The sequence below is a fragment of the Ctenopharyngodon idella genome, chromosome 13 (assembly GCF_019924925.1).
Source record: "Ctenopharyngodon idella isolate HZGC_01 chromosome 13, HZGC01, whole genome shotgun sequence".
NCBI lineage: Eukaryota > Metazoa > Chordata > Actinopteri > Cypriniformes > Xenocyprididae > Ctenopharyngodon > Ctenopharyngodon idella.
Genome location: NC_067232.1, coordinates 3,194,514 through 3,209,291, shown reverse-complemented (window position 1 = coordinate 3,209,291; position 14,778 = coordinate 3,194,514). Strand labels below are relative to the sequence as shown.

Here is a 14,778-nt window from a genome sequence, read left to right as displayed (position 1 = left end):
ACCATCGGAGGTCTCTGCATGCTGTATTGGCATGTCTTTCACAAGAGGAAACTGATCATCTTTATTCCTGGCAGGGTTTTTTTTCTTAAACGTTTTTCTTAACGCTTTAAGCATTTTTGTAAGTGTAATGTTGCTGTATATTAAGGGCTTTTAGATTCTGCAATCTTTACATCTATGAAAAAGTCAGCTGAAGTACAGGTGCTCTATAGTAAATTCAGCTACATGTATGTTGTTGTTCTGCTCTTGCACAGGATATGATTGTGGTTCATTTCTTTGAAGTATCAGAGGTAGTTGCAGCAGGTTTGAACAGAAAGTTTGAGCAGAGTTTCATATTAAATGATAAATGCCATATATGGTACCAGTCAGAAGCTGGATATAAATTATGTTTTATACTGTGGATATACACCGATCAGGCATAACATTATGACCACCTTCCTAATATTGTGTTGGTCACCATTTTGCTGCCAAAACAGCCCTGATTCGTCAAGGCACGGACTCCACTAGACCCCTAAAGGTGTGCTGTGATATCTGGCACCAAGATGTTAGCAGCAGATCCTTTAAGTCCTGTAAGTTGTGAGGTGGAGCCTCCATGGATCAGACTTGTTTGTTCAGCACATCCCACAGATGCTCGAATGGACTGAGATATGGGAATTTGGAGGCCAATTCAACACCTCAAACTCGTTGTGCTCCTCAAACCGTTTTTGCTTTGTGGCAAGGCCTGCTGAAAGAGGCCACAGCCACCAGGGAATACCGTTTCCATGAAAGGGTGTACATGGTCTGCAACAATGCTTAGGCAGGTGGTACATGTCAAATTAACATCCACATGGATGGCAGAACCCAAGGTTTCCCAGCAGAACATTGCCCAAAGCATCACACTGCCTCCACCAGTTTGCCTTCTTCCCATAGTGCATCCTGGTGCCATGTGTTCCCCAGGTAAGCAACGCATGACGCCATCTTCTTCCATGATGCTCACAGTGTTGGCGCTTTCGGCGGTGGACAGGGGTCAGCATGGGCACCCTGACTGGTCTGCAGCTATGCAGCCCCATACGCAACAAACTGCGATGCGCTGTGTATTCTGACACCTTTCTATCAGAACCAGCATTAACTTTTTGAGCAATCTGAGCCACAGTAGTCTGTTGGATCGGACCACACGGGCCAGCCTTCGCTCCCCATGTGCATCAATGTGCCTTGGTTCACCACTGTTCCTTCCTTGGACCACTTTTGATAGATACAGACCACTGCAGACCGGGAACACCCTACAAGAGCTGCAGTTTTGGAGATGCTCTGACCCAGTCCTCTAACCATCACAATTTGGCTCTTGTCAAACTCGCTCAAATCCTTACGCTTGCCCATTCCTGCTTCTAACAAATCAACTTTGAGGACAAAATGTTCACTTGCTGCCTAATATATCCCACCCACTAACAGGTATTGTGATGAAGAGATAATCAGTGTTATCCACTTCACCTGTCAGTGATCATAATGTTATGTCTGATCGGTGTAAATTATGACTGTGTGTGTCTACAATTCTACATAGAGCCTCATGCAAATACACAGGTTGACAGGCAGGTAGGACATCCTATCATTGCATTCGGACTTAATGCAATGATTAGACAAACATTTTTTGGTCCTGAGACTTCCACAGAAGATATTTTTGTCATGACAACTCTGTGTTTGGCATAGTAATGGATATGACAATGTTAATATGTTTGGATGATGAAATAATGACATACCTGTGTTAAGTGTTTCATCATCTTTTGTACAATAGACAAAACCTGCCTGTCAACCTGTGTATTTGCATATCTCCCTGCATCCTGCTTGCGCCAAGGCCGTAACCACGTCTTGAACATTAGGGAGGACCTTTTCTTTTATTCATTTTTTTTAAATAAAGCATAAAGAAACAAAACAGTGAACGAAACTGCTGCTAATACAATGCTATACCAGATATGTACAATAACAATTGTAGAAAAAAAAAATAACATTACGATGTCCAGAAATCAATTTCAATAGTATATTGAGAACTCATTTTTAATGTGATAGTTTCACAATGCAATTTATTTTCAGTTCCGAGATTCTTCAGTTTAGTGAATAAATATATCTTTCCGCAACAAATATTTAAATTCCCCAGTGGTCTAGTGGAAGAAATTTCGTTAACAGTATCAAAGGTTGCGTGTTCTAGTCCGCCCTCGCATAGTTTTTTTTTTTTCTTCCTCATTAAAATCGAAGATGTCCATCAATGGTTGTATATCAAGAGCAGGGACACGTTTGTGTGCATTCGTTTTGTGATTTTACCGGAAAAATAGAACCTCCGCAACGGCGTTAAGCGATCGATTGACGCGCCCGTCTGTGCTGTGAAGACTGTGTGCACGAGCAAAAAGAGAACGTAAACCTCGCCTACTTTTTAATTTGATTGGCCATCTCAATCATTTTGACATTGACGAGCGTTCTTAGACCGCTAAGGCAGACCAGACTAAAAATGTAACTTTTAAACCTTTTTGTCATCCTAACAACATGCAGAGTGCTGTAATGAAGTGCAGCAGAGCAGTGCAGGAATTTCAAATATTGGGGGGGGATGATTTGGCTATTTCTAATTATTGGGGGGGTCCCCCTCAATGTCTATGGTGGTTACGGCCCTGGCTTGCGCAGACATCACACGTCTTCAGCGTGTTCCATGAGGCTCTATGTAGAATTGTTTCATCATTCACAGTTTATGCACGGAAGGAAAGTTGGGGGATTTCCCAAATTCCAGCATGCACTGTCAAGCCTCTACAACTGATCCAGATATTAGCACTTTTTATTTTACTTTTCTCTTTTCGATTTTCTATTCTTTCTCCATCTATTTGTGTATATATTTAAAAAAAAAAAAAAAAAAAAACCTTGCTACGAGCATTTTACTGATGAAACTGTGACTTGACACGGCACTTACATACTGTTGTACTGTTGATTTGATTGCTTCTACTGTTCTCTTTTGTAAGTCAATTTGGAGAAAAGCGTCTGCTAAATGACTAAATGTAAATGTAAAACATGATCTTCCATCTCCTTCTCATAAAAAGGTTTCTCTTCTTTCCCGTGATGTTTTTTTCCTTTCAACTTGTAAAATATTTTAGTTTGCTTCAATGCCATACTTGAAATAAAGAGCCCACTCGTACCGCAGTATACACCAGAATAAATGGTGAGATTACAGTGCTTAAAACAGGTACATTTATGGGAGTTTCCCTCATAAACATATTCCAGCCAATGGATCTGCAGCTTAGCCATTGGTTGCTTGGTACTTTCCTCACGTCTCACAGATTCCACGTTCTTGGACTAACTGGACATTCTGACACTGTAAGAGGAAATGAAAGTGAAACCAGTTATTATTGATTCCACGTCCTAGGACCAACTGGAGACTCTGACGCTATGCAAGATGAGTGAAAGTAAACCAAACTCTTTGGTAGTGCCATTCTAAATTAAAACCGGAACATAAAAACTTTACAAAAACAGCACATTTTACTACACTGTGTTATGAACTACAGTAGTAATATTGTTAAATTGCACAATTACACTTTTAAAGACCATGTATAGTGGCAAGAAGTTATTTCTTATAAAAGGGAAATTGAAAATGAAAGTGAAAAACATGCAGTCCTTAGAAGTGCCGTGGCAGTATTGAGCCAACACACAAACATGGTAGATCATAACAGTGATGTGCAGGTAAAACAGGACACACATTTGCCCTGTTCTATTATTGAGTTATTATGGCATGGGGACAAACCAATCTAATTTAATCAATTACATTTCATTGTTTTAATGCCTTAAAGCCTGCTTTACCATATTTGATAGTTGATACTAAGGCGTCTAATTATCAAAATAATCAAAACTGCTGAAAAACCTGTAATACACAATCTTCTACATGCCTTCTGTCATCTGATTGATATTTTATAATTTTTTTTAGCAAGCAAAAGGCCTTTTATTATTATTCTAAACTCCTCTTCAGGTTATTGTACATATCTTTTTACTGTGAAAACTTTATTGATTTTTATAAAGTAAACATAAGAATAACTTTTATATTTTCAGTAATATTTCAAGATGAACACTTGATTAAAGCAACTTAAAGGGTTAGTTCACCCAAAAATGAAAATAATGTCATTTATTACTCCCCCTCATGCCGTTCCACACCCGTAAGACCTTCGTTAATCTTCGGATCACAAATTAAGATATTTTTGTTTAAATCCGATGGCTCCGTGAGGCCTCCATAGCCAGCAATGACATTTCCTCTCTCAAGATCCATTAATGTACTAAAAACATATTTAAATCAGTTCATGTGAGTACAGTGGTTCAATATTAATATTATAAAGCAACGAGAATATTTTTGGTGCACCAAAAAAACAAAATAATGACTTATATAGTGATGGCCGATTTCAAAACACTGCTTCAGGAAGCTTCAGAGCGTTATGAATCAGCGGTTCGGAGTGCCAAAGTCACGTGATTTCAGCAGTTTGGCGGTCTGACACGCGATCCGAATCATGATTCGACACGCTGATTCATAACGCTCCGAAGCTTCATGAAGCAGTGTTTTGAAATCGGCCATCACTATATACGTATTTATTTATTTAATATTAATATTGAACCACTGTACTCACATGAACTGATTTAAATATGTTTTTAGTCCATTAATGGATATTGAGAGAGGAAGTGTCATTGCTGGCTATGCAGGCCTCACCGAGCCATCGGATTTCAACAAAAATGTCTTAATTTGTGATCCGAAGATGAATGAAGGCCTTACGGGTGGGGAACGGCATGAGGGTGAGTAATAAATTACATTATTCTCATTTTTGGGTGAACTAACCCTTTAACTTTACTGATTATACATACATCTTTTTTTTTTTTTTTTTTTTGGAAAAATCCTGTTAATGTCAGGGAATGGCTGTAATGAATGTGCACGACAGAGGAGATAAAAAAAAAACAGTCTTTAATAAAATAAACAAGGAACACTCGGGAGATCACAGGAGAATAAATAAAAATACAATCACATTAACATCGACGATACCAGACATTTGAATAAAGAAAACTCAGAGCTGAAATACAGGGTTAATTAACATGAGAACTCAATCAAAAACCATGGAGACAAACTAGCAAAGGGAACACAGGCAAACAGGAACAGAAAACAAAACCAAAACTGAGCATAATGATACTGTCACAACACTGTGTAAATTATCAGATACGCACGATGATGAAGAGAGAACGCAGTCTTTAATAAACCCAAAGGTAAATCCAAACAAGAGCTTCACACACTTATAACACGGACAACACCCGACATTGGTGAACAGAAACAAGGGAAATTAAATACATGCGCAAAAAGGTGATTAACGACACACAGCTGACATTGATGAATCAAATCAAAAACCATGACAACAAACTAGTGGCGGGAATTAGTGCAGGTAGGACAGATACAGTTAAAATATAGCCTGATTGTCAAATTTGCATCTGTATCAGGCTTTTGAGGACTGTTTATCTCTCAATTGTCATTGTATTGCATTGTATTATATGTTTTGAGTGAAATATTTAAATGCATTTTATGTAAGTAGTATGTTACATTGTTATAAGGATCTTACTGATTTACATTACAAGCTATCAGAATTTTATCTTACTTTTTGGCCACATTAATATCAGCAACTGCACTAAATTGCATATAGTTTGCTCAGTTTAGGCCTCTGAATAAAACCGAATACATTTACATTCTCTTATATATCCTACTATTGTCCTATGTATCTTACTATCTTACTAATAAAAGCTTGATGTATCAAATATGATATTCAATAAACTGTTCCGTTTATTTTTCTGACTTTGCAGGGTTATTTAACCTCATTTCCATCTGTATTAAGCTTTGAACCTTTCAGATCGGATTATCAAAAACGCATCTAGGAAACCAGTGTGGACAGCCTGCACATAATAAGTAGGCCTAGGCTATATCAATTAACCCTGCCAGCTTTTTTGAAAAAAATTGTCAGCCAGCGTCAGTATTTTTGATCATTTTCACAAAAGTTTAGTGGCCCGCATAATATTTTGTTGTATGAATATCTGTACATGCAATATATCAAAAGAAATAACAGACACTCAGCTTTTTTTTTTTTTTTTTTTAAAAAACAGTTTTATTCTAGCTTCATGCGTTCTTTTTTTTAATCAACATTTGAATGTGGGTAAGTTTAATAAAAAAGCAACATTTTGAGTAAAAAGCTGAGAAAATCGAGTTTTTGTCAAAGAATACATCTAGATCGGATTCAGAACGATGATCAAAACTTACATATGTTATTGCTTGTTTCTGCTTCTTCTTTGCCTGTGTTTTGATCAGGAGATTTATGCTGCCTTCACATGCTATCGAAAGTATCGTAAATACTAGTTTTCTCAAGTCGAAATTTGAATGCGATAAGCTCATAATCACGACTTCAGAACTGGGAAGTAGGAAATTTCTGATTGCACTTGAAGACAGCATTAGTACTCTTTCAGAAGATAATAATAGCACCCATAATAGCGCCCCCTACCATATAACAGTGAAAACACGGAAAGCCGGAAAATTCCGTCAATGGCGGGGAAAGAGTTAATAGTTGGCTACATTTTAAAAAACACTTTATTATTTAAGACAGACTGGGAGATAAAGTCACTGGAGTAGCTCTGTAGCTCTGGCACCTGTGCTATGTGTAGACAGGCATGAAAGAAAAGATCTAGGACCTTGCTACAAAATTAACATTAGATCAGATTTGAATGCTAGAAGGCAGAAATAGCACAATGTTTGGAGAACACTCTTTTACTAACTGACCTTCACCTAAATCTAACAACCAGATAATGGGGACCCAGTTAAAAAATTACACAAAATCTGAACAAAGAGTTAATGTCTGGTTACACATTTTGATGGTTCGCTTTATACATTCATCTAACTATAAGTAAGTTTGCAACTACATGTCAACTAACACTCATTACAGTATTAGTAGACTGTTAGGTTGGGGTTAGGGTTTGGGTAAGTAGAATAAGCTGACATTTAGTTGCAAAGTTACTTAAAGTCAATAGAATGTCTGTTGGGGGACCATCAAAATAAAGTGTTACCAAATGTCTTTGCTTGAAAATATTAACCATCATTTTCAACATCTGACCTCCTTGCGCAGCAATAACACTTCAGATGTGCAAGTTGGCTTGGGGGAATTTTACAAAACTGATTCAAGTCAATAATGTTGATAGGTTCAGAAGCACTTATTTTAAAGCAAGCTATTTACAACAAAAACAACAAAGGCTCAAAGAACAGGTAACAGGTCTATGATTTGGAGACCGGTCCGGGATTGCATCCAGTACTTCCTTCACCTGTCGCTCTGATAACACCCCCTTCCAGCGCAGCAGACCAGGTACATACTGCTCACTGCAAAACATTCAGAAGACTTTACTGTTTGAATACTCTAAAGACAGAGCCTATTAAACACCTGTAAATACATGTTTGAATTTGTAGTGTTAATGAATGGTCTGGGTTTACCTCTCATATGGGAAATCTCCAAACAAAACACTACAGGTAATCTTCAGTGCATCTACATCACTGTGAAGCAAAACTTCACTCATTCTCTGAAGGAGCAGGTTTTGCTGGGCAACATTGCCATTCTGCAGGCAGAAAACTCAAACTATAATCTTTTTATTTATATAATGAATATAAAAACAAACTCTTATGTCAACAGTCAAGGATATGTGGAACAATTATGTTAAAAGGGTCCTATTATGCTTTTCTACATTTTCAACTTTCTTTACTGTGCAATATTGCTGTTTGAGCATGAAAAAGGTCTGCAAAGTTACAAAGCACAAAGTCACTCCAAAGGGAGTTATTCTCTATATCAGTAAGCTCTGATTCTGAACTCCCAGAAACGCCTTGATTGAAGTCTTGAGTTTTCTTCCAGGAAGGTACACACAGTGTTGCCAAGTCCGAATTGGGCTATATTTTAACACTGTTGCCACGGGTTATTTTTCATGTCCGCTGGTTGAAAGACCCTAAATAACATACAAACCCGATTCCAAAAAAGTTGGGACACTGTACAAATTGTGAATAAAAAGGGAATGCAATAATTTACAAATCTCATAAACTTATATTTTATTCACAATAGAATATAGATAACATATCAAATGTTGAAAGTGAGACATTTTGAAATGTCATGCCAAATATTGGCTCATTTTGGATTTCATGAGAGCTACACATTCCAAAAAAGTTGGGACAGGTAGCAATAAGAGGCCGGAAAAGTTAAATGTACATATAAGGAACAGCTGGAGGACCAATTTGCAACTTATTAGGTCAATTGGCAACATGATTGGGTATAAAAAGAGCCTCTCAGAGTGGCAGTGTATCTCAGACGTCAAGATGGGCAGAGGATCACCAATTCCCCCAATGCTGCGGCGAAAAATAGTGGAGCAATATCAGAAAGGAGTTTCTCAGAGAAAAATTGCAAAGAGTTTGAAGTTATCATCATCTACAGTGCATAATATCATTCAAAGATTCAGAGAATCTGGAACAATCTCTGTGCGTAAGGGTCAAGGCCGGAAAACCATACTGGATGCCCGTGATCTTCGGGCCCTTAGACGGCACTGCATCACATACAGGAATGCTACTGTAATGGAAATCACAACATGGGCTCAGGAATACTTCCAGAAAACATTGTCGGTGAACACAATCCACCGTGCCATTCGCCGTTGCCGGCTAAAACTCTATAGGTCAAAAAAGAAGCCATATCTAAACATGATCCAGAAGCGCAGGCGTTTTCTCTGGGCCAAGGCTCATTTAAAATGTACTGTGGCAAAGTGGAAAACTGTTCTATGGTCAGACGAATCAAAATTTGAAGTTCTTTTTGGAAAACTGGGACACCATGTCATCCGGACTAAAGAGGACAAGGACAACCCAAGTTGTTATCAGCGCTCAGTTCAGAAGCCTGCATCTCTGATGGTATGGGGTTGCATGAGTGCGTGTGGCATGGGCAGCTTACACATCTGGAAAGGCACCATCAATGCTGAAAGGTATATCCAAGTTCTAGAACAACATATGCTCCCATCCAGACGTCGTCTCTTTCAGGGAAGACCTTGCATTTTCCAACATGACAATGCCAGACCACATACTGCATCAATTACAACATCATGGCTGCGTAGAAGAAGGATCCGGGTACTGAAATGGCCAGCCTGCAGTCCAGATCTTTCACCCATAGAAAACATTTGGCGCATCATAAAGAGGAAGATGCGACAAAGAAGACCTAAGACAGTTGAGCAACTAGAAACCTGTATTAGACAGGAATGGGACAACATTCCTATTCCTAAACTTGAGCAACTTGTCTCCTCAGTCCCCAGACGTTTGCAGACTGTTATAAAAAGAAGAGGGGATGCCACACAGTGGTAAACATGGCCTTGTCCCAACTTTTTTGAGATGTGTTGATGCCATGAAATTTAAAATCAACTTATTTTTCCCTTAAAATGATACATTTTCTCAGTTTAAACATTTGATATGTCATCTATGTTGTATTCTGAATAAAATATTGAAATTTGAAACTTCCACATTATTGCATTCCTTTTTTATTCACAATCTGTACAATGTCCCAACTTTTTTGGAATCAGGTTCGTAATATTTAGCCCCTGGAATGTGTATTTTACCAGAGGAACAATGCCAAAAAGCGGTTTCCCCCCTGGAATGCGATTGGGCTAGTTGTGGGCTACTTTTGAGTAGCAATTAGGTGGGTTTTGTTGTGAAAACTTGGCAACCCTGGGTACACATCACATCATTTAAATAATTTGATGAAAGATGGCGGTGTACCTTTTCATAATTAACTACACAAAAATCCAGGTTTTCTAGAAAATGAAGAACTACTGTAAGAATGTACATCAGGTGTGTTTTAATTTTTTTGTTTTTAATTAATTTATTAAGTTACTGAAAACTTTATATATTATTGTTATATTACAATGCTATTATATTTTGTGCAGACAATTAGCTTATTTTGTAGTAAATATAAAAGCCTGACAATGTCACTGCTAAATATAATAAAAGTATTTCTCACTGACATGCCACAAATTCATAAACTCAAGGCTTAAAGAAAATCCTGAGCTTCCCACTCGTATTTTATGACACTGTTGTGGTGTTAATGTGTGTTTAACTTATAAATACGATTTTTCCGACATGACTTTCATGCACCAAACCACAACACTACAGAACGAGGGGCTTCACAGAGATGGGAACTAAACAAAGAGTTATAGACAGACTGGGAAGACAGATGCTGCAACAAAAAATGTGAACATCTAAGCATGAAAAGCTATTCTAGCAGACCCCAAAAACAAAATCAAGACTTTAAAAAGACAACAATAGATCCCTTTTAAATATTGTTTGACCCTGATTTCCAGTGGTCAAGTGCATCAGAAAATCAGTCCTTAAATACAAATGGAAATGAAAGAGATATTTTTTTTCACCAGTTCAGAGAATGTTTCGTGAAAACGTTGAACATCCTCGTTTATCTTTTCCTCAGCATTTCCCCAAAGCTTCTCTAGCTTTCTGAAATTTGTCTTCAACAGGCATTCCAGGTACACTTTGGAAACACAGTCGTAAGCTATTTTCACAATCATCTGTGAGAAATAAAGGGAGTGTTGGAGAGAATGAGGGTGAGGTATGGAGCTTGAATCTTTTTGATTTGTTTTAAGGTCATACATGGAGCGTACCATTTTGATCTCTAAGGCGGTCTCAGGCAGAGATGAACACTGCTCGTGGATTGCCTCCATCAGGATATCAATATCCATATTCTTTTTCTTGAAATAACTTCCTAAATTGTCCTACAAATGAACATTTAAAGACAAACAGGACTGTAAGATTGAATATATAAAATTAGTTTGTATCAGTATCCTTGTTTATATCAGTAACATGGAGAAATCTGATATGAAACAATGTATGCAGCTGAAATAATCCCAGTGAGATGTTATTCACAATATTTCACAATCCTGCGGACGCACTTAATTTCAAGTGCATGATAGAAGTCTTTTCTTCTGAACAGATGATCATAAACACATATGTTGAAATAATCTAGACATACCTGTGCTAAGCTTTCCATGATATTTTGTACAGTGGATAAAGCATCATCTTCCAGTTTCTGTAGCATGTTTATAGTGCTTGAGACGTCATCGCTGTTGTTTTTATCTGGATTGATTTGTGTAGCACAACATCTGTAGTAAAATAACACTGATTTTATGACAAAACTGCAGAAAACAGGCGTTAAAGATTGCAGGGTTAACTCTTACTGTAAGCATGTGGATCAGTAAATTTTAGAACCTATATTTTATTCTACACAAGGGCTGTCCCTAATGATTGACACAATATTTTAGCCAAATATGGCAGTCAAATATTAGTCACTTTATCTTAATATCCCCACAATTATAATCTGACACTTAATTATAAAATGTTAGTTTCTGAGCCACGTATATTTAATGATCATTAGTAAATACCTGAGTTGCATACAAGTGTTGATGATCCGAAACAGATACACAGAGTTCTTCTCAGTGAACTTTAGTTTTTTTAGACGTTTATTCTCAGTATCCACATACCTAAGAAAACACATATTTATGTTAAGTACAGTACAGGATCACAAATCTCCCCTCTCCCACAACCATGCACTAAAGATACTCATTACATGATAATCGTTTTAATGTGTGAACCTAATGTAAGATGAGGAGAAACCTACTTCTGAGCAAAACCATGCAGTTCTTCACTACAGAGTGTTTGTACCGCATGCATCAAGGTCAGACCACCTTTTTTAGCATCTAAAATAGCATGATTCAGGCACTGTGAAGACAAAACATGAAATAAGCAAGAAATATGTCATATAAATCCTCTATGATACCTTTTTTAATGAGAAAATAAAAATAAGTCTTTAAGTCTTTACTTTCTCTCTTCAAGAGCTACCTGAATGACATCCATGTGAACTCTTATGAACGTTTCTTCATCCATTGAGTCCTCATTATGTCCATGTTGCTCATCATAGTGCAGGGTGTTCTCTAAAGTCCTAGAGATGTCATTCTGTTGCAATTAAAGTGGGACAGAGACATCTGTGTTACATCTCTCTTGTTTTGGGTCCTTTTATGCATTATAATGAGAGTCAAATACAGTAATTAAAATAACACTCAAACAGTCATAATCTGTGAAGTCCTACCTGAAGTTGTAAAAGCAGTTTCTGCTTTGTTCTCTCAATCCATCCTGTTAACCGCAGCGGGTCGTACACTGTCAGTTTTGAGCTAATAAACATAAAGGAGTATATATACATTAACGTTCAAAACATTGGTAAGATTTTTTAAAATGTTTTTCTCTTATGCTCTTCCAAGCTGCATTTATTTGTTAAAAAAAATACAGTAAAAACAGTAATATTGTGAAATATTATTACAATTTAAAATAACTGTTTATTTTTAATACATTTTAAAATTAATTTTTTTTTTTCTGTGATGGTAAAGCTGAATTTTCAGCATCATTACTCCAGTCTTCAGTGTCACATGATTTTTCAGAAATCATTCTAATATGCTGATTTAGTGCTCAAGAAACATTTCTTATTATCACAGCACAAAGGTTACTGTGCTGCTTAATATTTTTGTGAAAACTGATTAATTGTTCTTTTTCAGAATTCTTTGATGAACAAAGGTAGAAAGAAAAGCATATATTTGAAATACAATAAATGTATTTCAAATCAATTTAATACATACATCAATTTAATACATCCTTGCTGAATAAAAGTATCAATTTCTTAAAAAAAAAAAAAAAACAGTGACTCCAAACGTTTAAATGGTAGTGTAAATTTCAACAGTTTAAAATTAACTTGTTTGTTTGTTATACAAATTTCACATTTACATCAAATTTGCAGTGCATACCTGAAGAAAATATCTTTTCCCCACATTATTAAGCAGAAGGTCTCCTTCACAGACAGATCTCTGTTTAGCAGCAGGTCCAACTTGGTAAAGAGATGACGGCTGTAACTGTCAGTCAGATGAACTAGCAGCCCAGCATCTTCCAGTACCGGTGTTAATCTAATCACCTCAAAGCATATCTTGCTCTGTGTGTTCTTTAGAAAGACCTGTAACTTCTCTAACTGAGATCCTTGTGCTCCCTCTACTGGTAGTGTGGGAATAAGGTTTTCCACAAACTGATCTATTTCTTGAAGATACTCACAGAACCAGTTTTGAGGGAAGCTGCCTTCTTTCTTGTCTATGGTAACACCATTCAGTTTGCTCCATCTTTTTAACACCTCAGCTGCCTTGTCAAGGTCCTCAGGGTTTGAATATTCACTCAGAATCTTTCTGAGAATATCAAGCGCTTTATCGCCATTCACTTCTTCATCCTCTGAATCAGATGCAATCCTTAAGTCGGCTGTGCTTTCCTGTTCTCCTGCTAAATGCATGTGAATTTCTGTGCATTAATTGCTTTTGAAAAAACAACAACAACATGCAAAATGTGTCAAAATGTGACTGCACCAGTGTCCACATTCAAAGGAGAATACAATGCTCAGTTTGATCACTGATGATGCACTTAAATAATTTGTGTTTTTGGTCAAAGCATGGTACAACTTATGCTGTATTTTACCCTCTAAAACGTCTGACTTTACTCAATTATTTAAAAATAAAAATGTTTTTTTTGTCTTACCATCGGAGGTCCCTGCATGCTGTATTGGCATGTCTTTCACAAGAGAAAACTGCTCATCTTTATTCCTGGCTGTTTTTTTGTTTGTGTTTTTGGTCAAAGCATGTGGATTTATGATGACATGAATGTTTGTTATTCAGATATAATTGATGGTTTAGCTTTATGTAGTGTTTTTGATCATATTTTGCTGTAAAAGTTGAATGATGTTTTAAGTCACCATTAGAATGATAAGTGTTTGGCGAAGGTTCTCCAAAAGTATCTCACAGAAGTGAGTACACCCCTCACATTTTTGTAAATATTTTATTATATCTTTTCATGTGACAACACTGAAGAAATAACACTTTGCTACAATGTAAAGTAGTGAGTGTACAACTTGTATAACAGTGTAAATTTGCTGTCCCCTCAAAATAACTCAACACACAGCCATTAATGTCTAAACCGCTGGCCACAAAAGTGAGTACACCCCTAAGTGAAATGTCCAAATTCGGCCAATAGTGTCAATATTTTGTGTGGCCACCATTATTTTGCAGCACTGCCTTAACCCTCTTGGGCATGGAGTTCACCAGAACTTCACAGGTTGCCACTGGAGTCCTCTTCCACTCCTCCATGACGACATCACGGAGCTGGTGGATGTTAGAGACCTTGCGCTCCTCCACCTTCCGTTTGAGGATGCCCCACAGATGCTCAATGGGGTTTAGGTCTGGAGACATTTTTAGCAAGGCAGTGGTCGTCTTGGAGGTGTGTTTGGGGTCGTTATCTTGTTGGAATACTGCCCTGCGGACGCTTGACCCCATCTGAACCAAATCAGTTTATCTTGGTCTCATCAATGCTGGCAGCACTCATACGTCTATTTCCCAAACACAACCTCTGGATATGACGCTGAGCACATGCACTCAACTTCTTTGGTCGACCATGGTGAGGCCTGTTCTGAGTGGAACCTGTCCTGTTAAACCGCTGTATGGTCTTGGCCACCGTGCTCCAGCTCAGTTTCAGGGTCTTGACAAACTTCTTATAGCCTACGCCATCTTTATGTAGAGCAACAATTATTTTTTCAGATCCTCAGAGAGTTCTTTGCCATGAGGTGCCATGTTGAACTTCCAGTGACCAGTATGAGAGAGTGAGAGCGATAACACCAAATT

General features: G+C 37.4%; 1 protein-coding gene across 15 annotated transcripts in view; it reads right to left on the bottom strand.

Annotated features, from left to right (window-relative positions):
- Positions 1 to 14,778, bottom strand: part of LOC127524732 (uncharacterized) — a 32,949-nt gene that overhangs the window by 17,577 nt on the left and 594 nt on the right. For 2 of the 15 annotated variants that reach the window (XM_051916543.1, XM_051916541.1), the window contains exons 2-10: positions 12,874 to 13,390; positions 12,168 to 12,249; positions 11,921 to 12,034; positions 11,700 to 11,800; positions 11,464 to 11,562; positions 11,055 to 11,184; positions 10,687 to 10,797; positions 10,441 to 10,593; positions 7,493 to 7,614 (exon numbers count right to left, since the gene is read on the bottom strand). In XM_051916543.1, coding sequence (XP_051772503.1) covers positions 7,493 to 7,614; positions 10,441 to 10,593; positions 10,687 to 10,797; positions 11,055 to 11,184; positions 11,464 to 11,562; positions 11,700 to 11,800; positions 11,921 to 12,034; positions 12,168 to 12,249; positions 12,874 to 13,390 — 1,429 coding nt within the window. Of the gene's footprint in view, positions 1 to 2; positions 1,016 to 5,207; positions 7,382 to 7,492; positions 7,615 to 10,440; positions 10,594 to 10,686; positions 10,798 to 11,054; positions 11,185 to 11,463; positions 11,563 to 11,699; positions 11,801 to 11,920; positions 12,035 to 12,167; positions 12,250 to 12,873; positions 13,391 to 14,778 lie in introns of those variants that run through there. The other 13 variants (XM_051916539.1, XM_051916537.1, XM_051916542.1 and 10 more) reach the window with 11 other exon arrangements.